Raw genomic sequence first — 27775 nt, forward strand, 5'->3', positions numbered from 1 at the left:
GGTCTTATCGCCTTTCCGAAAATGATAGCTGACCTTTTTTCGGTACTCAAAACGACATTTTCAACAGTCCGAAAACAACAGACATTAAATTTCTCATGTCACGAAAGTTCGAGGTGCCAATTCTCTCAAGAAAATCAGAGGGGATTAAAAGCCTTCCGAACAGATAATTTACCGAAACGATCCGTTGGGTGCCCCTGTTTTTAGCTAAGCGTACCGACCACGTTAAATATATTGATTGATTGATTCTAACATGCCGGAACCCTCTCTGGCATTGTTTGACGACTGTGACGTTAGAAACGTGAACTACATGAGTGGTTTCCTACTCATGCTAAAGTTCAAATCTTGTGAAAAGGAATATTGTGGAAAGGAATGTTCTTACAAATAAGTGAAAGCGTTGGATAAGAGGGATACACGAGACAAAAAGTCTTGGGCGCTGGTCTGTTCCCGATTTAGTGCAAGAAATACTGCAGCTTCGGCAAAGGTTGTCCTACAGAGGCGTAAAAACCATGCGTAACAATGCCGATAGGCATTATGAGTAGTGATAGTTTATCTTGGCTTGCATGATTGAAGCTTATGGTGTTTCGGTAAGAACGAAGGAAAGGGCATGAATACCCGTGTTTGTGTTGTCTTCTTCAATGACGCTAAAACACCACGAGCATCGATCGAACAACAATGAAACACCATTACCCATAATACCTTTCGACATTGTGTTGCACGCTTTCTAGAAACAGCTGTATACGCACCAGAACTCACTCAAGCTTCACTTAGAGTGTGAATAAAACAATTTGAAATTCAAGGCTTGTACTACGGAAATTGGGAGATTCATGACCAACGTTTCCACTACAGTAGTAGTGCGGGTGCTAAAGTTCTCTACGCCCCTGAGCGCCAGCGCTACAGGGACATAGATCTAGCTAACGGTCTAAAATTCAGTTACAACAATGCAGATGTATGTGTACATGAACATATACGAAATAGAAGTTATCACTAAACAAACCTCTTCTTGCAAAGTGAATGAAGAGAAGGTATGTAAGAGTAGCGGTGAACAATCAGTTCAGGGTGACCCTTCAAAAACAGCAAATTCCAACTAGAAGGACTCCCTCGGAAACACTGTAGACCTGTCCATCAAATGTTTGGTTGGTGATTGTCAGAAACGGGAAAAGACTTGGTATTGTGCATGAGCTTTCGCTTCCCATGTCACTGGTGGTCACGTGATTCTGATCTGATCCCGTCTCACGTGCGCCAAACTGACAGGTGGAAGGGGATTGGCTGAAAGTAACCCTGTGGCTTGTTTCCTTTTTATTTAACCTTCTTGACTCCAAAGAACCCTTTCTTCCCAAACTAGGCTCTCGCCCGCCAGGTCATTTTTCTCAAATTCTTCGATCTGACATTAATAAAACTGTTTGGCTGTCAGTGAGAATAAACATGGACTTGAAGCTGATAAGATTAAGGTACGCACATGTGGTGCAACTCTGTGCGTTGAACTACATGTAAATTTTTCTCTGGGTATAACAAAGTAGATATGTCCACTAACGTTGCGGGAAATTTCGTGGCACAACCGCACAATCATCATTTATTTCACGGTTTCTGGTTATTCAATTTTCTGAAATCGGTACAGAATGTGTGCTGATTCAGAGGAATCGGTAGTAGTAAAATGGAGTGAAGAAATAGGTGTGAACACAGGGGAGTGGTGGGAGTAAGCGAAATCTTTTCTTTCCATTGTTGTTCTCTTTGGCTGTGATTGATGTATTCATGTGAAAATTCCAGTATAACACGAAAAGAATTTTTATCTTTCCCGACCTCTAATCATCAGCCATTTAATCATGTTTACTGTACCAAAAAAACAAATGCTTGTCTATAAAAGTAAATTTATTTAATATATTCGATATAATAGATCTATTTGTCAGTGCTTATTCTCCTTATTTGTAGAAGAAAGACACTAATGTTTCAGCCCTCTGTACAAAAGCATCAGTTATTTCTTCTTTTCAGCTTTTCCTTCGCCTTTTGCAGACTCCACATTTTAAAAGCACTTTAACCATCTCTCAAGTAACTCGGTATAATGTTTTTCCAACACTGCAGAAATACGCCATTTCTGAGTTACCTTTTGCCTCTATTTCAAAACGAGTCTTCTTGCAAAACCTTTCATTTGAAAATTAGTTTGATTTGCATGAAAATGAAGCTGTAGGCCAAACGCATTTTCATGTGAATGGTTTCGCACGTAGACTCGTTTTGATACTGCGGCTTAAGGCGACTCGGAAATGGGCAATTGATTAACATTTCTGCGTTAGTTAGAAGAATGTTTTTCGTTTTAACTCGGTTTATTATCGTAGTTGACTAATTTTCAGTATATTTTCGAACAATATCTATGCTGGCTTGTTGTACAGTACATCACTGAGAGGATCTTTTCGGATAGTCTTCGTGTTACAGTCCTTGAATACTTTGTTTCCATATTTGTGCACAACCCGCAAAATACTTGTGCGAGAACCATAGATCAGGATCGCGTGACTATGATTATTCGCGTGACTCCGGTTCGCGTGACTCCACTATTACTTCAGACCACTTGCGTTCACACGTCGCTGTGTATGGGTGAACGATAAGTAACGACACGCGTTTGTCTTTTATCGCCTTCCATGTCAGAACTCGACTTAGGAAGCGCGCATGTTGTGTCCTTATGATGTCCATTTTGAGTTAATGGTATTGTCGTGTCCAGGTTCTCTGATTCTTTTGTCCGAGCTGGAAGTTCATTCTCACGCGATTCCAAGATATCGTTGGTATTGTCAACGAACACATTGTCAATATCTCTGTCATCATTGTCTGTGTCATGTTCAGTTCCTAATGAATTTCGTGGCGTTGAAGGCGGTTCTGAAGACGTGGGTGTTTGTGGTTCCAATGCATCCAGATCAAGATATTCCTGGAAAATAATTTAAACAAAATCGGGTTAGTTTCTGTAAAATAAATCGCAACTCTTATTGAGTTAGAGAAACAATCCTAGCCTTTTACCGTCTGTCCATCTGTTTTTTTCACGTTTGCCTTCCTGTACGCGCCCAGTAGTCCCTCCCTACATCGACCAGTCTTTACAGATCATATACGCGCACGCTATCTTAGAGATACACAATTATCGTCTTGTAAGACATACTGGTTTAACTCCAGGCAACACTCGTGAAACACTTGGAACAGCGTGGAAGTGAGTGCAATATTAATTCTCTTCGTTGACTGATTGATCGATCCAATTGACTGATTTATTGATTGTCTAATCGACTGATTAAAACTCGCAGCTACTTCCAGTAATTTCGCGCTGCTTTCGCGTATAGCAATTTTCTATTAAAACAATTTTATAACAAATTTCTCTTAACCGTTTTCTAGGACATACATCTAGGCGGGTGATGTGAATGACGTCGATGCACAAAAGTGTAACTCCCTACTCCACTCAAACAAACACTCAACTCGCAATCCCCTACATTGATCCGATGGGGAGCTACCGCTGGAAATGGCAGCTTCACCGTCAAACTTGCTAGGGCGGTTAATTTTTAGTGGAACCCCGTTAATTCGGTCACTAACGGGCCACTAAAGTCTAACCGTATTAAAGGGGTGGGCGTATTAAAGGGGTTCTGTAAATAAGAGAATGCCCTACTGAGCTTTGGCTGTAATAACGAGGTGGTCGTATTAACGGGGTGGCTGTAAGGCGGGGTTCCACTGTACCTTAATCAGCTTCAAGGTCACAAATAGCGAATGTTTCACTTGTCTGCCGACGCAGACAAAAAATAATAATTTTGTTCATTTATTGAAAATGAAGGCACGGTAAACACTTTGACGCAAAACCAGAAGAAACAGTAAGAGAAATAAATGAAATAGAGTGTAGTAGGAAGAACTTGAAAAGGGATCATGTGGAGTAATATCTAACCCTCACCTTGTCTGACAGGGACACCAACATGGCGTCGAATTCCTGAACTAGCTCTTCAAACGTTGGCCTCCGTGTCGGCGAATCTTGCCAGCATTTTAACATAATTTCGTACCTAAGAGAAACGAAGGAAACATTACATTTCCCATTTTAATTAGGACAAACTCTACACGAGTTGAGTTTGTCCTAATTAAAGTTTGTACGAGACAATCCACTTCTATGAAAGTTTGATAGTCTGCTGACTCTAAGATGTAAATACACTTGCGTCTGGACGTTTCGCAGTAACTGGACCAACATAAAGATAAAATATATGAAAAACCACACAGTTACAACTTTATGACTACTTACATATTTTCAGGACAGTTTAATGGTTGTTCCATTCTGAATCCAGATTTTAAAAGTTCGAATAGGCTCTCCAAAGGTACGCCAGGATAGGGTGACCCACCTAATGACACAAAACCAAATCTATTAATCAACGGGAAATGACAATTTCTCAAAACTAGTCTCTGAACAAATCTTGTGGAACTGGTTGGGAGAATATGTTGAAATATCAAGACAATTCCCATACGTTAAAGGTCTATTTTCCTTCGTAGTTAATGGATGTTATAACGTGTACCCAAGTCATTTTGTAGTCTTATGAATCATTACCAGATTAGCTTTCGCTCGAGGCAATCATATGAAGTAAAGATTAAAGATCGACTTAAACTTACCGAAAGTAACTATTTCCCATACAAGAATTCCAAAAGCCCACCTAAACGAACAAAAGAATACAAAAAAGGCATTATTAACTATGGAAACAACATTTAGATTAAGAATAGCTTCTTTTGACTTTATTGTAGAGTCTTGGCGCAGCGCACAATTTGAGAAAATTTTACAAAAAGACATGCTTTATCAAACATTTTTAATTGCATCAATAAGAATAGCTATTAGTGAGGCATGTGAATGACAGAATGTTGGACTACAGCTTTGGTATTGAGTAGGGTTCCAAGTTCACTTACACATCACTCTGAGTTGTGTAGACGCGATCAAAAAGAGCTTCAAGAGCCATCCACTTCACTGGAAGACGACCCTGATAAGGAGATAATAAGACATACATCAATTGTTGCAGTTGAGCCTCTGCTGCTCAACATGTAAAGGGTGCATTGAGTGCTGGTCATGAGATTACAGAATCTCTTGATATAGTCTCTAGCATGGGGACAACTCTCGAAAGGGAACAATGAACCGTGCAATCAGCCACCTTCATACACATTATCTAAAGTCCTCCAAGAGGACACTTCACGTAAGAGGGACATCCAATCTTACTCCAAACACTCAAGCCTCCATTAACATCTCCCCCCACTGAGTCGTGGCAAGAAGCGCACGCAAACACGTCATTACTAGCCTTTTGCGAAGAATCAGAAAGAATTGCAAGTCTTAGTCCTACAGGTAACTGTATGATTCACCTTTTCAATTTCATTCTCCCTCTTAGAATCCACACAAAGCTCCTAATTAGTTTTACTAAGGCGAAGGTCAAACGTCGAACTTCACATGAGACCAACTAAGCTGAGCGAATTAAGTTCATGATTAAGTTCGACGTTTGACTCAACTGAGTTCGTCCGACTGAATTTAGATCGTCCAAGACGGATAGAACGTGTTGGTCGATCTGAATTCGAATCAAGTTCGACGTTGGACCTAACGGTCGAGCTTTACCTATTTGGATCGACTCAAATTGCAATTTAATTCGTCTCATGTGAAGTTCGAAGTGTGATCTGGGTCTAAAGGTCTACATCCCTTGCTACTTACATCTGTTGTTTTCCTGTAGTAATCGACTTGATGCACGTCCCGTGCCAGACCAAAGTCTGCAATCTTCATGGTATTATCATCTCCAACCAAAATGTTTCTGGCCGCAAGATCGCGATGAATGCACTGAGTAATTACGACAAAAATCAAAATGTAAATCTGTAAATGTAACTCAAAGAAAATAAATCTTGAATATCATCGCCAAACACAAACAAATGCAACATAGTGTAATTCGTGTTCTTTGGTAGCCAAATAGACGGACCCGGCTAACTTGTTTACATCCTCATTGCCACCAAATTCAGATCACGTGAAGATTCATTTGGGAGGTTTACAATTGTGCAATTTTCCACTCGCAACTGATCGCATGGGAGTATGTACAAACTGAACAACCGTAACCTCCCAAAAGAAAACGGCATCCCATGATGGGTGGCAACAAGGTTTTAAACACGTTAGCCGAATCTGTCTACGACCTTTTCTGCACGCAAAAAAAAAATGTTATCATCAGTTTTACGTACCTTCTTCGAAGAAAGGTACTCCATTCCTCTCGCAACCTGATAGACGAAAGATACTAGATCCTTGAGAGTAAGAGTTGTCGTGTATTCCCTAGTCGGCCTTCTGTCTTTCAAAAATTGCCTCAAGTTACCATTTGGCGCGTACTCGACAACAACAAACAGCGGCCCTAGAAAAAAATTGGAGATAAACTGATCAAGCTCTTTGCACAACAATTAGTGGAAAAGCAAGAGGGATAAAGTGGGAAAGACAAATTGTCAGGGCGACTGAATGTACTTAATAATTCATTGCTCTATTTTTTCTCAGTTGCCATATCAAATTTTAGGGGAAATATTTCCACACGTACACTTCGATGGGGGAAAAAACTGCCACCAGGTTTAATTTGCTTTTAGAAATCAACTAACCTCCCTGCGTGCAGGCTCCTATGAGATTGATAATGTTCTTGTGTTTTCCAATAGTTTTCATCACTTCCATTTCTGAGACAAGATCTGCAAGTTCGTGATCTGTGGCGTCCTCTGAAATAAATCCATGAATTAACATTTAAGTTTCCAACGTGAAATATCAATTTTCCTCTCTGATTGGGACACAAGAACATTTTTACAGTGTTAATAGCGAAACTAAAGTGGTACATCGAAATAATGAAAATATCCAGTCTGTCCGTCAGTCGGTCTGTATCTCTGACAATCCGTCGATCAGTCAGACAGTTAGACAGACAGAAAACCCATTCCCGTACGTCTGTAATTGACTACGTCCTTTTACTCGCCAAAACAAGCATTAAACAAACTTGTTTGTTGCGCGCTTTGTGTGCTCACTACTTTGGACAAGGAATGGGATTTCCATAAAATGTTTCGCTTAAGACTGTTACTTTTTTCAGCGGTATGTAAAGCGGAACTTCGTTATATCCTTCTTCATTAGGCCAGGATCTGGAGGAATCTTCACCAGGGATGGCAAAACATGAAAATATGAACAAATCTTACCTTTTAGCATTTTCACTGCAACTTCGAATCTGTAACTAGGCATGTTAGGTAATCCTATGGCTTCAGCCTTCATGACCTTGCCAAAAGCACCTTCTCCGAGAAGCCCTGACAAAATAATGTGTTCTCTGTCAATTTCCCATTTTTCGTCCAATGGCATGTCTACTTCTGACACCTGCGTAAGATTGGAACCCAGTCTAGAACGCAGACTCCGCTGACGTAACAGAGGAACCGTGGATCCGTAAGAAGAAGAGGAACCTATCGATGGAGCATGCGTCCTATATTGGACTGCGGGCTCGTTTGGTTTAGCGCTGGTAACGACGCCATATCCAGCTCCTTTCGAAAACTGTAGCTTGCGACGGCAGTAGAACATGACCGCTCCAAGAATCAGTACAACCACAACGGCAGCAGCTACGAACAACACAATATAAATTGTCTTTTTTGGCGCTGACAAGGCACTGACTCCTAATGTTCTAACGTAGTTCTTGTTGGGGGGACGGGTGACATTGCTTAAAACGTTGTCTGTGATCACCGGTGGCGACGTTGTTGTTTCTGAATCACAAGAAAAACTTAGTAATCAGTACTGAATGGAATTCTTAGTGACAATACATTGATTGGTTGATTGGTTGGTTGGTTGATTGGTTGATTTAATGACTGACTGACTGACTGACTGACTGATTGATGGTTGCTTTATCGATTGATCCATTCATTTTATAAAAAACTACATGTATGTATATACAGTTGTATACAGTCAGTCAGTCAGTCAGTCCGTCTGTCCGTCCGTCCGTCCGTCCCTCAGTCAGTCAGTCAGTCAGTCAGCCAGTCACTCGATTAATTCATGACGTTTCCGCTCCTAACTTCCTCCCCCTGCTTCCCTACCTCCCCTCTCCCTCACTTTCCCCCCCCCCCCGTCCTCTCTCTCTCTCTCTCTCTCTCTCTTTGCCTTCCTCCCTCCCCCCTTAATTGGGCCTTCCTTCTTTCACTCATTCATTTGTTTTGACCACTACTTGGATCTGTTGTTAGGCCCGAGTTCAAATCGTCGGCCACACTTGTAAATATCCGACTGGTTTACCTCCAGCCAGTTAGGATTCTTAACAATGTTATGCTCAATTTGAATCATTTGTTTCAGTTGTTTCCTCGGCCCTACTAGCCTTTGTGCTATAAACACTGTCGAGGGTAAATTAAGGTTGTGTTATTATTATTAATAACTTATTAACAAAGAGTGAGGTCTTCACGGGAAAATCTCAGACCGAGGTTTGAGATTTTCTCATTAACACCGAGCATTCGAGGTTAATACGTTGTTTATTATATGGCTTTTTGCCTTGTTTTTGAAGAGGCAAATCAGCCCGTGGGCATCATGGGGGAAATATGCCCTACACTTAGCCAATAAGAGTGCAGGTTATATCGGCTGCAAGAACAAGCCATATAATAAATTATTATTGTTCTCACCAGGCCGATCACGAACAATGATGTAGGCCAACTCCACGGCGTAACCCACAGCATTTCCCACGATGCAAGTGTATTTTCCTTCGTCCTTCTTTGTTGCATTAACCAAAGTCAGCTTCACTCCATGGAAATCAAACTTGTTGTTGGTTGGTGGCGAAACTAAATGTTCGTTTGAATCTTGTGCGTTCTGTTTGATTACTTCGTAGTGTGGATGTTCGATTGTACTGTTGGTCGTACCGTTTGAAGGAGATGAATGCCATCGCAGCCACTGGAAATGAGGCATAGAATCACTTAACGCTTTGCACAACAATGTGGCGTTTTCGCCCTCATAAACTGTGACGTTATCCATCGGCAAGACCACTGGCTCAGCACGAGCTCGTTCTAAAAGAGAAGAGGGGATTACCGTTAATAAAAAATACATAGTTAACTGAACTGAATACGGACAAAAATGTGGGGAAGGATTACTGGAGTGATTGCGACTGACTGACTGACTGACTGACTGACTGACTGACTGACTGACTGACTGATGGAGTAAGTGTGTGACAGATTGAATAATTTACTGAATTACTGGATGAATAATTATTACTGTCTGACTTGCTGGTTGAGCTCACGCATGAAGGATCGTGACTTCAATTTTTTAGACAAAGTCTCATAGTTTTAACTTTTAGCTTAAGGGAAATCCACGTGAACGAGTTTGTTGATGACACTGACCACCGTAGAGACTTGATGAAGCATCGAAATAAGGATTGTGGTCAGAAGATTTAAGATAAACATCTCTTTCCTACAATTCTAATGCTACGACTGTCAGTTGAATTTACCGTGAACATCCACAAAATAAGTATGGTTGATCCATCCATACGCGTTGCTCACATTACAGGTGTACTTCCCAGTGTCAGTCGGTACTAAGTCCTTCATGTTTAGCAAGAGAGTAAACCGACCCAAGTAGATTCTGCTTCCACCTTTTCTCTCCAGAAACTGCGCCCCGTCTTTATACCATTTCACGGTAGGACGGGGGTGCCCATCAGCAGAACAGTCTAGCTTCACTGAATTGCCGACTGGTAATGCGAGTAGGCTGCGCGATAGTTTATCCGCTGGTACCGTGAATTTTGGAGCAGCTGACAAGCAGAGAATAACCACAATTAGTAGAATTCTACTGCAGTAGAACCCCCTCCCCTTACGGCCACCCCGTTCATACGGTCACCTTGTTATTACGGCCAGTTTATTCTAGCCCAAACCAAAGCTTAGTCAGTCATTTTCGTATTTAAAAAACCAATTCAATACGGCCACCTCTTTAATACAGGTAGATATTTGTGGCCCGTTGGTGACCAGATTAACGAGGTTTCACTGTAGTACGTTTTTTTTTTTCTACTGTAGTATACTGATGCAAATGCTGCATTCAGGTTGCCTGAGCTACCACACAATACCAGTCATCTGTAGTAAGCAGAAATCTTGCGCTCATTATCTAATAGTTAATTGGAAAACAATGTCCATTGTGAATCCGTGAATTTTTATGGTTAGGACTATAGAACAATTAGACTACGAGCCCAAGTGCAGGATTCGAAGGAAAATGCTATAATAATGTCTACAGACTGTGAACCTAAATACCAAAGAAGAAACAATTTAAATTCGGATTTCAAATGGCCCTCCTAATGGGATTGAAACATTATGACTCACAACATTTGCCATCCGTGATGCAAGCTCCCTTAATAGTTGAAATCAATATAAATTTTCACTGAGTAAGGTATGCTAACCTGGTTCCGCTACTTCACTACTACGGTATCATACATGTAATTATCACAATATAGTTGGCTTAAAACTGAGAGAACCTTCATCTTACCAGGCGTTGAATTTCGATTTGGGTCTTTCGTTGGACCTTAAAGAAAAAAAAAAAAAAAAAGACGGAATAAAGTTAATAGAACTGACTGTATGGATTGAGCCTCTTCTGACTATCTGACTAATTACTTATGAAGGCTGGGGAAAAATAAGCAAACAACAGAAACCCTGGGATACGATGCAGAAGTACGCATGCGTTGTTCTACTTACTACTGAAATTCAGTTCAATACTGAACCCTTGTTAATCCGATCACTGAAGCTTGGTTTTCATATATATATAAACACTGAAAAGCGCAAGTTCAAAGACGTTTTTAGCTAACGCCCATGAACTAGAAAACGACTGACTGAGCTTTACTTCTGGCGAGAGGGAAGTGATTGTATTGACGAGAAGGTCATATGTTAAATAGCTAGTCGCAAGTTTCTTCTGTATCTAATGTTAGCTTACTTCCGACAAAAAGCTGCATTGTGTAGGTGTTTCTTCCGCAGTTATTCTCAGCTACACACGTGTAGAATCCAGCATCGTCTTTTTGAACGCTCTTTATCTTTAAGTATTTGTTCAATTTGAGTCTCATCCGCGGATGGTCCGATGGACTAATTGTCTTGTTATTCATTAGCCAAGACGTAATTACGCCATTTTCTTTAACCTGGCAAGTAAGTCGAACATCGTTTCCTGCGATGACGTCAACAATCTTTTTCTCGTTTCCCCTCTTGCTGCGGATGTTAGGAACTGAAAGAAAAGCGGAATAATTCTTATCAACCAAGCGCTTGATATTTTTGGACGCAAAGTGCGGCAATCTTTGCCGCATTTGCAACAGGGTCATCGTTTCTGCTTTATATATCTCTTAACTTTAGTTGAGATTTTGTAAAGAAAGTAAACTTCTTGCATTTTCTCTCGTTTGCGTTCGTCTGTCTATCTATTCACAAACTTCAGGGAGTTACAAGTTTGCACTCATGCAAATGACTGTTTGATTGCTGAAGTAAAATCTGACGTTAAAGATGGGCTCAGACCCCAACCACCTGTTTTTATGTGGTCAGCAGAGTACTTTTCTGATCTTTGTTCCCAGTCTCTTGTAAATTCAACATGGTGGTGTCTCTGACCGCACGAGGGTCAAACCCGACGGCAAATAAACGTTGCAAGCTCTCAAAATGAATAAAAAAAGATCGTAATATCTTCAGGGTTTTCGATATTACAGTTAATCTACGGGTTTTACTATGTAACTTGTGAGAGATGATCAGTTCCCTTTTAATTCATTATTTGTTTAAAAAATATTTCAATAACCTTGGCTCTGAATTTATTGCGTGATAAATTAAGAGAATTTGGTCTCAATCACTGCCGTAAATCTGTGTTTTGACATCTTGTTAGCACGAAATGCTTGTAAGTTTATTATAAAAATGCTATTAAATAGCTGGAGAAGTTTAACCTTGACCTAAAATTTTTAATAAGATAAAGTCAGACAACTCTTTCGTAAGTACTATGAGAAACTCGTAATTATGCTTAAAGCGCGGTACCCGCTATCGTGAATTCAAAGAAGCTTGATCTAAATAACCTTAAAATATCTCCGACAAATGAATCTAAGAATTTATAGTTACATCCTTTTGGACGTATCAGTTAAGTATCACCTGACGCAAACATCGAAGTCCAAAAAATAATAACACTTATGAAGTAGTCCATTGTAAATCGCCGAAATACGCGACCCTAAAACAAATTACCGATGAAGTTTTGATACTAGCTTTGTTGCTGGAATTGCTTGTAACTTTTAATTTCAAGCAAAAAATAGGGTGAAAACACAATCAGGCTCAATCTCTTGAAAGAGCAGAGGTGGCAAGGGGGTACTATAAGCAGGAAATTCCGCTTTTGAGACACAGCACTCCAGATGACATAACATCAATAAGGGAATGGACACAGTTTTTCCGTCTAAGATATTTAATGTGAAATTTTATAGTCAGGCAATCCTTAGGAACTCTGGCGCGTTCACTGCTCAAGCCTTAATAATCTTTTTTCCTGTTTCGTACAAAAAAAAACAGGAATTGCGGTTTCAATGGCTCTGCTCGCCTAATATCAAAATTGCTTTGACGCGAAACGTAAGTCTATATTTGGTCTTCACCCTCTCTCTTTCTCTCTCTCGTGATCGTGGGTTAATAGTCTTTCTTGACCGCAATGGAAGAAAGAAATTCCAACATAAACAAAGACGCCAAGAGATCATCTGTCGATTTTAATGCTGTAAAGAAATTAACTGAAGGGATAACGCCTAGAGACGAAAGATATCGGCATTTAAAATCTTCATTTAGATCTTTCTTTTTAATTTTTTTTTCTCGCTTTTCAGTGGAACGAAGAAACATCTTACATGATTGAATTTTTTAATTGAAAGGCAATATACGCTCTCATGAGCAATACCTCTTAGTGCGGAAAGCTAATATATTAAATATAGTTCTGATAGTTATCGTTATAATCACACAAATATGTTGTAAGACATACAATCATGAGTTCCGACGTATCTGATTGTAAATTGATTACGAAAGTCCTCAAACATGATTGAAATGTGTAGTTATCGTAATTATGTCAAACGTGGGTTACTTTTTCGGCATACTACAACTGGCAGAAGGAATTCACGAAAATAGCAAAGAATTCAAATCTTTGTTACTGTAAAATCTCTATTCAATATGTTCCCAGATCCTGCCCTCGGGGTTGCCTTTCTTATTTTGTTCAAACTAAAGAACCGCTGGGAATAGAAATCGTAGTGGCGACCGAACTCGATTCGACACCCACAGCTACAGACTTACCGGCGTTTGACCATGTGTTAGGATCAAAGAAAAATGCAAAAGCATCTGGTATTGTTTAGGCTATATTACAATGCATTTACGTGGCAAATCAGAGTAAGACAAAACGATTTTTCAAATCTTCCCAGTCTGTAAACTCAAGATATCCGGTAAGGGATTTTGTTGGTGATTGCGTAAATATGAGGTGTAGTGTAGGCAACTATGCAATGCGCTTTGGACTTTCGATATCCATGCCTTCAGCTGTAAATATTTTCCCGCGAACTTTGACAAACACGACTGCCCGCTTCAGAGCAGATCTGTGGAGTTTTAAATTTGTCAATAAATTTTGATCCGCAAATTTCGAATTTTTAATTTCCACAGGTTGGTTCATTTTCAATATGGCAGATGTTACCATAAAATATTCTTTATATTACACATCTTAGACGGATTAACAAGTGAACAAAAATCAAAACATTGAGCGCCTCGATGCAGTGGGCGCGATCACAACCGCTGGCAAGGAAAATGAATAAAATGATGAGAAATAACTAATAGCCCATTAGAGAGAAAACGTACTAATCGGAATTTTCCTTATCCTTCAGCCTTAGCATTGCACTTTTCACAGAAAAACCATCGTCGGAGACCCAGGGGTAGCTACAATAGTCGACACGACGCCCCTCTCCCATTCTTGATGTAAACTTTCGCCCGAAAATATCGCGTCGCCCGAAATATCACATCGTGCCGACTTGCTGCCCCTGGGTCTCCGGGGATGCAGCAACACATGCAGTGTAGTTTACCTCACATTGTTTAGCGCTTAAAGAGAGCACTTTCGAAACTAAAGAATCAAGGATTAACTAAACAACTATTTTTTAAGGTGTGAAATTTTTTCACGTAGCACAACTTCACCACCGTGCCGAACTGCTGTTGGACCCAATAAACTCTGTCTCGGCAAGTTCCAACTGATTAATTTTGTTTCTGTACAAGATAACAACAATTGAGAACTTGCTGTTTTAGTTTTATATGTCCGTTAAAATCAGCACGTTCGTCAAGATTTTGACCTTGGCTTCGCACTATTGGCTAATTGGGCGTTGCGTTCGGCTGAGCTCCGCTCTATATTGGTCACTGGTCAGAACATGGAAAAACACGAGAGAGTACTTGTCTAACTTTCGTGTTGTAGTCACAAGGTCAAATGCTCATCAGAAATAATTTACTGTTTTTGTATATAGGTAGAATTTAAACAAAATCCAAAATGCTCTAGGGGCTATGCTGAGCTGTGCACTCAACAAGCGTTAAAATAAAGACGAGCCAACAATCCCCGTTTCCACTTGAATGCCTGCGTAATTCTAAACGTTTTCACGTCAAGGAAGGTTTGTTTTAAAAAATATCCTATTTTTGTACAAAGAAACGATATTTTGAGCAAGATCTACGAGCAAATGTTTCCGGACAACGGGTATTGAGGGTCCTAAAAACAGGAATAATATTTCAAACAGGACGCGAAAACGACAAAATCACAAGTGCTTTTCCAGTAATTACGATTTCACGAATACAGAAATAGTAGAATGATTTCAGGTAAAAACAAGAGGTAATGGCTAAGATATCCCCGCCCTTCAAAAAAGAAGGCAAATGTATTTTTTTTGCAGAACTGAAGTAAAAAAGAAGAACCTCTTAACAACTAGCATTTGAATAGATTTAGTCTTGAGCTTTGTTTCAGCTATTTAGCTGTATTTTTACCACAGAGGTTTTTAAAAATGATCGATTTAAAAAAAATGGTCGGCAGCTGTTCACTTCGAGATATATTCAGCGCCTTCTTGGCTACAATTTATCTCCAAAGATAAAAGCTCTCTTGAACCATCAAACGTTGTTTAGAGAGAAAACAACGCTAGAAGGGAACTGTCCATTTAACAATGGGTGGCTAACTGACGAGGAAAATCTTAAATTTATATTAAGACCCAAGACTAAATACACGAGTGGCCAAATCTCTTTTGTAGTGTCGTGAATGTTTCTGTTCTCGTTTTGAATACATGTAGTAGGAGAGAGAATTAAGCCATACGGACAGAAATTGTCCCCTTTTTGACATTTATTGACAAAAGAAAAAGCTGGGAAAACTCGTAACTGCAATGGTCTCGCGTGGGTTGATTGCTATGACGCCATTGTGGCATTTCCTTTGCAAAAGACAATGTGATTACCCAACGAGCATTGTTCCCGGTTTCCACACTGGCAAACAATTAAAGTTTACACGCAACCAGATAGGCAAAGAGTACACTACAAGCACCGAACAACCAAACTCAAAACACTCTCCATTCTGCCCGCTTAAGGTCCTTCTGACTAGAACAAATCAAGGTTCGAATTATCGAATTCTGCAAGTCAAAATAAACGTGGCAACAGATCAGATGGCTATGAACAATGGCTTCACTGTTCCCATCCAAAAAAACCCGAGTAAATATTTGTGGCATCAAATTGATGCCAGTCAAAGGATTTCCTTTCATTTGAGTGACGTTTGGCAATGGAAGCGTAAAGCAAAACATTGCTATCAGAGAGATTTCGAATTGTAATACCAGTATTTAGATAAATTATGACTTTGTGTTGCTTGGTGTCAATTTCCACCGGTGATCTAACCCTTCCATTGTATAACTGATTGGCTCTTAAAATTAATTACGTTCCATCTGGGGTAATTTCGATTCAAAGCGAGCGCTGCCTTTCTCTGTAATTTCGAACAACGTGCAAATTAGAAGTGATCTTGAAGTCATCTGTGTTGTTTATGGACTCGACTTTGGCTCGAGCTCGTTTACCAATAAAGTTTGTAGCTGTACTTTTCGTTTTAAAGCATTATGGTGTTGAAAGCTCCAGTTACAGTTCAAAGGCCTAGGAATATTACACGCTTTACTGCCACTGGCTTGGGTGTTTATTCCGTATTTATTGCTTGGTTTTATATAGCTTAAAAGAGAAAGCTTATACATGCAGTTATCTACTGTACCAGAAGTAAGATAGAGCGCCGCAAAACCTGACTAGCTGATAACCATCATGCGTATCTGCACTAAGGAGGTGGAAACCAAAATAGCTTTCAATTGTTCACGAACAATAACAGTGTAATACAATGAAATCAACTCTTGTTTTCAAATTGAGGTATATTTCGTGGTCAAGGTTAAGTTTCAGTAAATTTTTGCTCTTAATTTCCATTAAAACACCGTACTCTAAATCCTGCAGGTCACTTCAGATGACAGCTACTCTTGAAAAACGTCGGCCCGGTACACGGAATTCCAATTAAAACGTTGCAACTAAGCTCGGTACATGGAGACCGCGTTTACAAAAGGTAACAAATTTTAATAGTTCGTCATAAGTGGCAGAAAATATGCGAAAGGATGCCGCAAATTTGTTATTACTGAAAAGCGAAAGGATTTCTGTTGCGTGGATCATGTGAATTACCACACGAGGATGAAACAAAACTTAGGTGCGCAGCAAGTTGTTATTGAAATGAACATATACAAATTGGAGCCGCATAATTGTCGATTTCTAAGGAAATTGGCACCGAGTAGGAATTACACCATGTAGTAATGAACAATAAAGATTACAAATCAATTTCGTCTCGTGGGGTAAAAGTTATACTTGGCGTTGTTGACCGCATTCCTGTATCACGCATTTTCGAGGATTTAGTGAGTCCCGTAAAACGTGGTTAAAAATAAAATGTTGACTCGACTTACCCGGGCAGGACTTCACTTCCTTTGTCATTACGATGAAGATCGAGGCAAAAACCAAGGCTTTTGACCACAGCAGCATCTTAAAGCGAGCGGTTTCCTCCCTTTCTTGATCTTAGCCCTCTTGATTTCTTCCTCAGCGAGGTTAAGTCCAATAACGAAGTCACAATCCAGTGAAATATTCGGCAGCGGCGTTCGTCAATCTGTCATAATGAATATCACAGTGTTAGAAGGATAAATGTTTCGTTCGCAACTCCTGATAGCGAGTCAATTGTAGTAACTAGCTCGCCGCAGTGTTATGAGACATGACTCGCTCACTTCTCTGGAAACACTCATGAATTATGAATGCTTCGGCATCTTCAAAATGTCACGTTCCCAGTTATTTACTCTTGGGTTATTGGGCATTAGACATGAGCTAACTTTGTAGTGGCCGAACAATATGTGACGAAGAAAATCGCAGCGTAACTGATCGCGCCCTAGACTTTAACGCGTTGTTGTGTCAAACAGACGGACAACACACAAATCGAGTTGAAGAGAGAAGAGGAAATGAAATACTTCGACTTCCTGCGAAGTCTACTGCTGATAAACAAGACAAAATTAACATACCTGGAAAAACTCTGTTCCTGAACATAGATTACACGGCGCAACAATTCGATTTCCAAAATCGTTTTGCGAATTCTAGGAAGTGTCGAGGGGTAATTTAGGTCGCTTACGAAGTTGTTGATTGTCCACACTTGGACGAATTCAATAATCGACCTCTTAGGTGCAGTCAACTGAACAATGATCACGAATTACCCTCGCATTGACAGCGGTCAGATGCACTCGTGCTGAGATAACACGCGGAGTAACTTCCGGTGACAGAAAACCTCTCTATGCCACCCCTGCGGTGTTTAGTGAATGCGCTGTTCACTTTACTTTGGCTCCCACAGGCTACAACTTTAAAGAATACTAAAGTAGTATAGAGATCCAACAGAGCTAAAGAACATCGTTGAGCGCGAGACATAGGGGTTTTCGTACGCGCAAAAACCGTTTTGGAGTTTGCGAAGTTCCGAGGCGTGGGTACGAGCATGTCCCGAGAGGGCTGCCCCTTTCCAGAAGGTTCGTTCCTGATGCATGACAAGCTCTTGTTTGCAGTTAGTGATGCGCTTAACAACTGCTTACGAATATAGCAGCTTCAGAACAAAAGACTTCGGGCATCTTGATACAAAAAGCTTTTTCAAGAGATCAATTATCCACAACCCATTGTTGTGCAAAAAGCCAAATAGTATATAAAGCCAAGGGGCTCAGAGCTTTTAGCCAATGGCGCGCGAGAGATTTAGATCCCTGCAAATCGGACAGCTGCGCCTTCAAGAAAATAAACTTCTCTCTTGCCTTTTACTCCAGTTTTGAGTGAAATCTTGAAAAACTGGACGTGCAAGAGTACGCAATAGTGCAATATCAGTGAAATGCTGTTCACCTGCTGTCGACCGAAAACAAGTTGTTTTGATCCAGTTATCCCCTGGATGGCTCAAATGATCAACGTAAATCTCTCTAGAAAGTTGCTTTTAATGAAATGTGATTTCGTTAATTCCTTCTTAATATTCTTGGGTATCATCCAACATAGCATAACTTCAGATCTTAATTTGAATTCCACTTTCTCCAACGTCTATCTCGCCGAGCTCACCGAGTTCGCATCATGTGTGTTTTCATGGAACACTGAGCGGAGTTTCTTTTCTAGCAGATCGCACCAGCTAGCCACCGCTGACAACGGCACAGCTATTAACTGTGATCAGTTGAAATTATTTATAAATTTATAAACGATAAAGACCTTCTTTGTTTTTGCTTCACTTGTTGCTTCGGAGAAAAAACAGAGTCAAGACACCTGCCCCACAGCTAGACATAACACGAGATAAATCTTGAGTGCACACAGTTTGGTGAAAGCTTTTAAGGACATTAAAAGGTTTGTTCAAGACATTCGTGATCGCATGACGCGCGCCCTTGATTAGCTGAATTCCACCTGACCCACCTTGCTTCAGCACTTGCGGAAACACGAACTAGACTACATACCACTAGAGTCTCGCTCAGAGGATTCTACCCAACTTTCCTTGAAATCCACTGAGTCCTGTTCACTGCATAGAGCTACACGTAGGCGCTATTGAGCTTTATTTACGCGCAAAATTGGAGACGTCGGCTGGACCGTCTGCATTTAGCTATATTTACGACTTTTATGCTAAAAAATATATTAAAAAAACATCTACAAATACTGAAATGTTAACCGGCGCGCTTTCATTCCTTTACCTTCTGATTTCAAAAAAGTTTGGCAGCAATGCCAAAAGCTTTTATGTAACTGGAGAAGTTAAAAATAAAACCATGAGAAAAAAAAAAAACGAAAAACAATACAATATGGTGCTATCACTTTGAACTGAACTTCGTGCGCTGTCGACAAAATACTGAAAATACGACAAAATACGACGACTGCGAGGGCGGGATTTAACGGAGTTACAAATTATGATAGACCATGATGAAGGCCACGAGAACGGTTGCCAGTAGCAGCTTACATGAGTGCTAAACACTCGAGTGGGATTCGAATGTCTTAAAAGCACTTTCGAGCAGTCTTCCTTGTTCACCGTGCGCTGTTATTCTAGGTAGTCAACAAACGGTAGACATTCCGGCCAATTTTTTTTTTCTGCTTTCTGGTCATATTGCCCCTTGATATTTCAAGAGTCTGTTTACAAGCCATTTGCACGCAAGAAAAGAGAATACAAGATTGTTTTTACAGACTTGTTGCTCGATTAATATGATTCAAATACGTGGGGTCTCCATATCGTGTACCTCAACGCGGCAAGCGTGTTGTTTTTTAGGCCTTTGTTCAATACAACAGCTAGCCGTTTTGACCTCGTGCCAAGAAAGACGATATAAATATACCACAAGAAAATTTACCTGAGGAATGTTGCCTACGAGTAAACCGGCTCCACACTGCTTATCCAAGAGAGTCGGAGTTTGCTCGCAGCATGCAGGCTAGGCGCGCATGGAGTGGTGCATACTTGGCCCGCATAGCTAGTCAGCTAATGCCCTTGTGATTACCATGGGTTCACATTGTGGATCTGATATCAGAACTGTGATGTGACATCAAACTGATGGATAGAGTAATCAACATTACTCCAATCCTCAAAGCGCAAACGGCGAATAGATATTGTCGCAAAAGTAACTGAATGCGATACCAGTTCAGAATATTTAAAGTGTTAAATGCACTTCAGTTAAACCTCTTGATATTTATGAAATAATATAACACATTCTAAGAATCGAAAATTCTTAAACATCTAACGAAAGCAACATCGTTTATAAACGAACAGGCTGAGACAAAACTTAGTGATGTTAATCATCGCGGTTAGTGTCTCATTCAGTCATCGAATATCGAATCTTTTTCCTGAAAGAAGTTTTTCATCAGGATATTAAAGTTTACGTACTCTCTTATCACTGATCAACGATGAACAGAAAACCCAAAAACGATCAGCAGACTTATCCCTTTGGGATCCTCTTAAGATAAATGTTCGCTTGATGAATTGAAGACTTTAAATTGCCAGTTCTTATCTCTGCACTCTGAAGAATGTGAACATTAACCATTTAAAAACCAATATAATTGCTTTTAAGTACTGTGCACAAAGACAGGTTTCCAATTTTAAACTGGAAAATGCTATAAATATTCTCACCACTGCATGATTTTCGGTATGATCCGTTATGACTTCTTAGCCCCATCCACAAGGCCCGATACGTGTTTTTGTGCGTGCATGAACTATGGACAAAGTACCTATAGCTACTTACGTATTGAAGGCATCCTTTACTCTATTTGAACTGAGCTGTGATGCCGGGACACGATTATAGAAGGCTGCAGAAACGCGTGCACAAATACCGATTGGTATTATGGGTAGTAATAATTTATCGTTGCTTGTCACGGAGTTGCAGCAAGAAGGAAGGGGAAGCATGAATACACGCGTTTCTGCTGTTTCCTACTATCACGATAATCAAGCAATAATAAGCCAAAATAATGTCCATTTTAATTGGCACTTACTTAATTATGATCTATTGGAAGACAGACGCATAGATGACGTCATTAACATTCGTTCTTCCTCGCAGCAGCATGGAATCTATTTGTTAAGTAGATCACAATTGCCCATAATACATTTCGACGCTATCGCGTACACACTGAACAACAACATACACAACCTTTCTCAAAACAGCTCAGCTGTATCTAGGATATTAGAGTAACTGAGAACTTTCGGGAGGATTGATAGACAGTTAGCTGCTTGTTCTTGTCAACTGAGAGATCATCACCGCGTTTCTTCAGAGTCACCGACGTTCAAGACTCTATGCGAAATCAGTCAAGTTGGACGTCTTGGAAAGTTAGGACGAAAATTTTCAAATTCGTCCTTCGTAATCTGTCTTGTTTATCCCTAATCATTCCTAACCATGCTAGCTCTTTTTTGACTTTTTTTTTCATCACTACTTTTGTGTTTATTGTTGAGGGTTTCTTCGATGTTTGGAGGTGACGGTCATTTGCGCATGTACGTAACCGGCGACAGTAAGTTTCCCATTTGAAAGTTAACAAGGCTTGTAAAAAACTAAAATAGAAATGCTAATCATTAATACATAAAACACACTTGAAACGTCCGGAAAAGGTCAAACAGAAGAACTAATCAGCCGTTTAACAAGTTCATGAGCTTACTTCTAAATATACACTGACGTAAACACGATGAGCAAGGGGCGACCACGAATGACACAATATGAGCTAAAAATTATCGTATGCAGCGCACGTCTACGATCAGTAATCGCGATACGTTCGAGCCTACCTGTTTGAGCTCCTCAAGAATTTTTCATAATAGTACATTTTGTATGGATCACTTAACACTAGCTTCTTATACTGATTGGCTTCTTGGGCTTATCGATTGTAGGCGTAGTTGAGGCAAACTAACAAACTCGCACTCCTGATAGTAATCACTCAATCCGCGGTCTGTCTTTTTGATACAATGGACGATTCTACTCTTTTATAAACTAATAATGCAACGATGGTATCACATAAATGCCTGGTAGTTGATAAAAACTGCAACAGTTTAACCTACAGATCCGACGAAAATCAACCAAATGTTTTCCTGTTCCCGAATGTTTACAACTTCTAATTGAAAAATAGCACGATATTTGTAGCACATGAAGACGAAACTTTGACAGCCCCTGAAAGTTATCGCTCCTCCTTAATTACTTACGTTCTTAGTTTTGAATCCCGGTGTAGACGACTGCTACCGACGAACCCTTCGTCTGTGCTGTTTATTCACAGTTCACATGCATGAGTGATCAATCTATTTGATGCATTACCATTTGGTTCATAGCATGTTACCTCTAGGTCTTACTGTCTAGTCGTAATATTTGTCGTTAAATGGTTTGTGATTGTAACAATTGCTTAGCAACAACCAGCCAATGATATTATATTTCTCACGAGAGAATATCCGTAAGGTGGTAATTAAAGGACATATTTGGATAAGAACGTAAGCTAGTAATTCACGCTTCACAAAACAAATGATGGAGAAAAATAAAAAGTAATTAAAAAACGGATTTGAAAAATCAAACAGTATACAAACAAAAAAGATAAATTAATTAACATGAAGCAGGATGGGCTTTTTCATCACATCAGTAACGGCTCTGTACTGGTATAGAATTGGTTGCTGGCTGTTCAGACCACCTATACCACCAACGGCTTTTCTTCCTTCTGTGATTTCTTCTTTTCTTACCCAAAATAAGTCGGGGGGGGGGGCGCGCCCCTCCCCTAGAGCCGCCACTGCTTAGAGAGACCAGCGCTACAATTATCATAGCCATATTACTTATACTTTTTTTTGTCATTTTAATAATTTAGTTCTAAGGTCACATCCCGGAAAATTGGCACATAGATCAGCAAAGTATATGTACACTTTGGCATGTTAGACTCATTTATAAAACAACTTGTTCCACAACTTCTTAGTTCATTCACACCATAATAAGATTAAGTAGCGATGTTCTCTGTGGCGCGTACGATAATCAGGCTAATCTATTCACAGAAAGTGTTTGTAAATTAGATATCGGCCAGACAGCGTATACTGTACTTAAAAGATCTTAAAAATAAAGAACTTATTTCATTAACTTCTAATACATGTACTTTAGGCGTCCTGTTAATTGTGAAACGACAAGGTGAAAGCTGAAACAGTTGTGAAGTATTTCATTTTTACCGTTTTGGACAAGTAATCTTATATTACCACAAACATTGACTGCAAGGTTGTTGTTTTATGTCTTTTATGCATACGCGGCAGTTTAATTAATTCAATCACTTTGTAACTGCTCGATATTATTTAATTTTAGAATGATTCAAGGGAAATTTCTTCCCTAGAAGTTGCAAAAGTGGGAAAACAAGAGAAAACAACAAGACTGATAATCTAGACTTGCTGGCGACAGCCAAATCATTGATATAGCAATACGCTGTGCAGTATCCACTTTATCAACCAGTGTCAACTGTTTCGATGTTTTGTATAACTATGCATCCTCCTTTTTGTGTAAAACAGAAGCTTAAAAATGGTGTGAGACTCAGTGTTATTACATATAAAACTGGCTCGCCCCAGCTCGGCGTGGCGGGTGGCAGAGAGACAATTGAAACGAGGATGTTCCAACAAGGCAAGTGACGTTAACAAGTCATATACATTTTACACCTGAAACTTGGATTCACACAAGAAAGTCCCTTTTACATCGTTTCTAGACAATAGTAACGTTAATCAGAAGCATTTTCTTGCCGGCGAATATCTTTGTTGTTTATTGATGGTGGCACCGTTCGGTACAGAAGCATGTCTGAAGCGTGTTTGTCACTAAAGGCCAATATATTCTTTACTATTTACGCCGCTATTTTCAACATTAATCAATAGTGAATATTACTTACTAAATATGTAAAACCAAAAGAGTTTGGAAGTGTTAGCTCATGATATTGTTGACAGACGCTTGCTGAGTGCTGCAACTTCAAAAATGTATCCTTTCTCTGACTCACTCGGCTAGCACTCTTTACGTACATTTTAAATCAGTTGAACAAACGGTTGTCCATAATGCTTAAGATGTTTGATATTCAGTTGTCAGGTTCGTGTAAAACGTTTTTTGACTCTATCCAAGTGTGCGCTCAATATTGCTTTTCCGTTTGCAAATAACGTACTATAAATAACTCTCCGCTTCGTTTCTTTTCTCTTTCAAGGCTTTCCTTAGATCTTCACTTGTTATTCTTTCTTTCTTTAGGAAACAGAATGGTTGTGCAAATTTTCTTGCATTTGACGAGCTATTGCCTTAGCCAACAAAAGAAACTAGCAGGTTTAGATTTTCTTTGAATACATGTTTTAAGTATTGATCTTAAATTACAGAGCAACTAATTAATAGCCTTATTGATCAAAATCTTTCACGTGGACAAACCTTGTCCGCAGGAAGTCAGTTGTTAGCCTGGTGTTTGACAAGCTGTCGGTACGCGTGTGACCGTTGAACACAGTTCTTTTGAGAAAGTTACAGTTGTCCTTCAAAAGCGTCTCATTGTACGCGACAATGTTGAAAGGTACTGTGGATAATGTGGTGTAATGTCGCCCTGATCGAATGTAAGCCAAAGGTTTTCCAGTGTGATAGAGGGAAACAACACAATCACGTGTATTCATGCTTCACCTTTCCACTGTGAACCTCAACCTGCAACGACAAGCTATAACTACCCATAATACCAAGCGGCATTGTCGCGTAAGCTTTTACACTTTTGTGGGAAAAACATTTTCAAAACAGCTCTATATCGTGCGATTTGCATTTTTCACATATGATTTATTTATAGTGTATTCACAAGAAAACATTATCTCAATCACTCAACAGTAAGATACAACCGACCTACTTAAAACAGGGTGTCATGCACATATAGCCAAAAGCCCTTTTCAAGATAAACTTTTCTCGTTTGCATTTCAATGTAAACATGGACTTGAAACAATTGTAAAAACTACAAAATTACCCGAAAATAGCTCACATGCATGTTGGATTATATTTTAATGGAAACGAGAAATTTTTTACCGTGAACAGGGCAAGTTGAACGCGACGCAGATGTAACGAATATAAACAACATTACTTGGTTTGTTTTTCATTTCATTTGTTAGGTTGCTTACACTTCATCATTTGCAGTTATTTTTAACTATTCCTACGTTATTTCAGTTAAGGTTAATTTCGTCATTTTTAATTATTACAGTTGTGAGGTCCTTTTTTTTCTTACATATCATTTGCACTGGTAGTTGTTTTCGCCCAAGCTGGTTATTTCCGTCATTTTTGTGGTGAGACTTGTTATTATCTTAAAATTTGTGGGGCCTATGTCCAGTTAAAAGGCTTTTCATGGTAGCTTGTTGTTTTCTATACTATTTAACCATTACCTGCGCTTTAGCTCAACGGATTACCACCCATAGCTCTAAGCTGCTAGCCTTTGGCAGTTAGAAATGCTGTGATTAAAAATAAATTCGTTGAAAACTCCGCTACTACTTTAATGGTGTTTGATGGCAACTGGCTCCAAAATGATCAATAGCACATTTTACGATGGAGAGCGGAAGTGCAACTGACGAAGCGCAGGTGGAAAAATCGGAAGAAAAGAAAACTTAAAACAAATGAATCAATATAGCTACAGGCTAGCAAGTTTTTGTCGATTGTCATACCATTTTGAAATCATAAATTATGGGCAAGCTCACCACCACAAAAATATGGCCATTGGGGCCGTGATAAACCTCTCCAGGTGCCTAGCTATCACGCGCTTACGGAGGGATTTGCTGGCCTTATTTTAGAACGTCTCCACGCAAAGAAATAGACACTGAAATAGATGTAAACAAAATTTATACATTCAGCATCGTCTGTTGATACGTTACAAGACCAAATTCGCTTTAGATCCCCCTTAGACCATAACCGAATCTTCACGACAAATTAAACTCGACTCATTGATGTAGAATTAATTCAGTACAAAGTATAGTTTTATAGAATGCAGATTGCTAACCAAATCATGAATAACTAATCAGGCTAAATTTCGGTTAAAATTGAGAATGTCACTATGGTGTACTGAACAACGCAATACAGAAAGAACCTCAGTGCTAAAAGTAATCAGTTCGATCAGTTCTTTTTGAACTGCATCTGTCCTCCTTTATTGCAAGAACAAAAATCGTTATATTCCTTTTGCTGGATTGCATGTTCTGTGGTCAAAATAATTACATCCAGAGATTATTTGGGATTAGCTTCACGTATTCTAAGGCTTAAAACGGGCCATGCCTTGTTCCGTGAAGTAAAGTTAACCGCAAATGTTCTCCATCGATCCGTCATGGCATGACTTGGATCAGCGGACCTTTCTATTACCGGCTGTTAGCTGATATCAAGCGATGTGTAGCCTTAAGCAAGTTGTTAGCACAAAGTAACAGCTCTTTTGAAACTTGCCGCTCAAAAAATAAACGAGTCTTTTTGCTCGCAAATAACGAGTAAAAAACCTCGCTTTGTTTTCTGTGAGTATATTTCCTCCGAGCTGTTTGTCGACTGTATTAAATTAAAATTATCCCAGCTTGTATTCGTTTTCTTAAATTATGTTTAAATGATCTGGATATATTTCACGAGTAAATTAAGAGATTTCCCGAAACGGCACATCATTGCAAAAGCCATCTAGATTAAAGCAATTTAGGGTTCATAACATTGAAGACGAACGAATAGATATATCTATCTTTTCTTGTACATGTGAACCGGCATTTCAACCATACATGTACCGATACATAAATTGGCCGTCTCCACTGAGTACATTAATTTGATGTCAATATGAATACCTGTTGTATCAGCTTATATATGATGATAGGCTCAACCGACCACCTTGAGCGGCATGTTCAGTTTAGGCTAAATGTGAAGCCTTTCAGGCTTCAAGGATAGCATATCTAGTTTAAATTCTAACAGAATATCATGATCGAGGTGGGAAGAGGTCGCGAGAATGTTCAACTGAAGACAATAAAACCTGCAACCACAGTGACTAACAAAATACAGCCTCGCATCAAAAAAATGCTCAAGCGGAATGAGTTTAATGCTAGGCAATTCTGAAGGGAGGACCAGCACCCAAGTATATCTATCACCCAAAGGAGCGCGCATTATAAAACTCTGAAATCATACCTAACAAGCCCGGCTTCTCAGCTGTCATATCCTACATCGACATCTCCAGGCTCCTTCTGGCTAAGAACTTTTATCCTCGTAAACTCAGCATGATCTTCACGCGGATGTCTAGATCTGCTTCGTGTCTGAAACCACTTGTCAACTGGTATGTATTTTAAGTTGACTGAGCATAAATCACCTGACAATGCTTGAGGAAGAATGGTGCTACTTTAGCGAATATGACTCTTTGTTCAATGACACTAACTGAACTGACACACGAGATAAAGACCTTTTGAAATGCTTTGATGGACTCACTCACGATTGATCGAATGTCGACACGTTTACTTTAATTCAGTTTTCAAACACGCAAGGATTTTAAGAACCATTTATAGTGCTTTTGAAGTCCATTTATTTTTGGTTCACAAATAATATAAATCACGCGAATGTACGCAAAATTCCTCTATCATTTTGCCAGGCTCTTTATGAGAGAGTGTGGATGCTGGAAACGCAAGTTTTTCGGGAAAATGAGCTAAACTTGTACTTACCAGATCACAAGCTAAGTCCAAGGCAAACTGAAGATGTCTCTTTTGTGCTACTCGTACACGACACCAAGGCACTTATATTCAAATCAGTAGCAAAAATATATTAAAAATACTGAGACCAATCAAATTGCGAGGTTCAACAACAGAAAACGAAAGCTTCAAAGCAATGCCTTCTGGGTAAAATATCTTTATGAAGAAATC

The 27775-nt window shown here is 39.5% G+C and overlaps 1 protein-coding gene across 6 annotated transcripts; it reads right to left on the minus strand.

The window, feature by feature from the left end:
• Window positions 1–1848: 1848 nt before the first annotated feature.
• On the minus strand, window positions 1849–27071 carry LOC110045724 (fibroblast growth factor receptor 4-like). Of its 6 annotated transcripts, none has more exons than XM_089293199.1 (15): window positions 27054–27071; window positions 16890–17086; window positions 10883–11164; window positions 10442–10477; window positions 9423–9719; window positions 8608–8985; window positions 7162–7710; window positions 6589–6699; window positions 6190–6353; window positions 5678–5800; window positions 4894–4964; window positions 4606–4646; window positions 4244–4340; window positions 3905–4010; window positions 1849–2908 (listed from the first exon to the last, which is right to left on the minus strand). In XM_089293199.1, the coding sequence occupies exons 2-15, from the start codon at window positions 16963–16965 to the stop codon at window positions 2564–2566; spliced, it is 2676 nt and encodes an 891-aa protein (XP_089149325.1). In that variant the 5' UTR covers window positions 16966–17086; window positions 27054–27071; the 3' UTR covers window positions 1849–2563. The 6 variants fall into 6 exon arrangements, with proteins under 6 accessions (XP_089149325.1, XP_020607004.1, XP_089149331.1 ...); XM_020751345.2 differs by lacking the exon at window positions 27054–27071 and adding an exon at window positions 22121–22228; XM_089293205.1 differs by lacking the exon at window positions 27054–27071 and adding an exon at window positions 20573–20593.
• Between the last annotated feature and the right edge of the window lie 704 nt (window positions 27072–27775).

This window comes from Orbicella faveolata, unplaced genomic scaffold (genome assembly GCF_042242905.1).
Source record: "Orbicella faveolata isolate gen_17 unplaced genomic scaffold, um_ofav_v1 contig_1, whole genome shotgun sequence".
Classification (NCBI taxonomy): domain Eukaryota; kingdom Metazoa; phylum Cnidaria; class Anthozoa; order Scleractinia; family Merulinidae; genus Orbicella; species Orbicella faveolata.

What these genes read in the sequence shown, in the direction of transcription:
- LOC110045724 (XM_089293199.1), bottom strand. Translation starts at nt 16,965, where the DNA reads ATGCTGCTGTGGTCAAAAGCCTTGGTTTTTGCCTCGATCTTCATCGTA. An exon ending in TTATTTTGTGGATGTTCACG is followed by an intron (nt 8,986 to 9,422) that starts GTAAATTCAACT and finishes CTTCTCTTTTAG; the next exon opens with AACGAGCTCGTGCTGAGCCA. An exon ending in TGCAGTGAAAATGCTAAAAG is followed by an intron (nt 6,700 to 7,161) that starts GTAAGATTTGTT and finishes GATTTATTTCAG; the next exon opens with AGGACGCCACAGATCACGAA.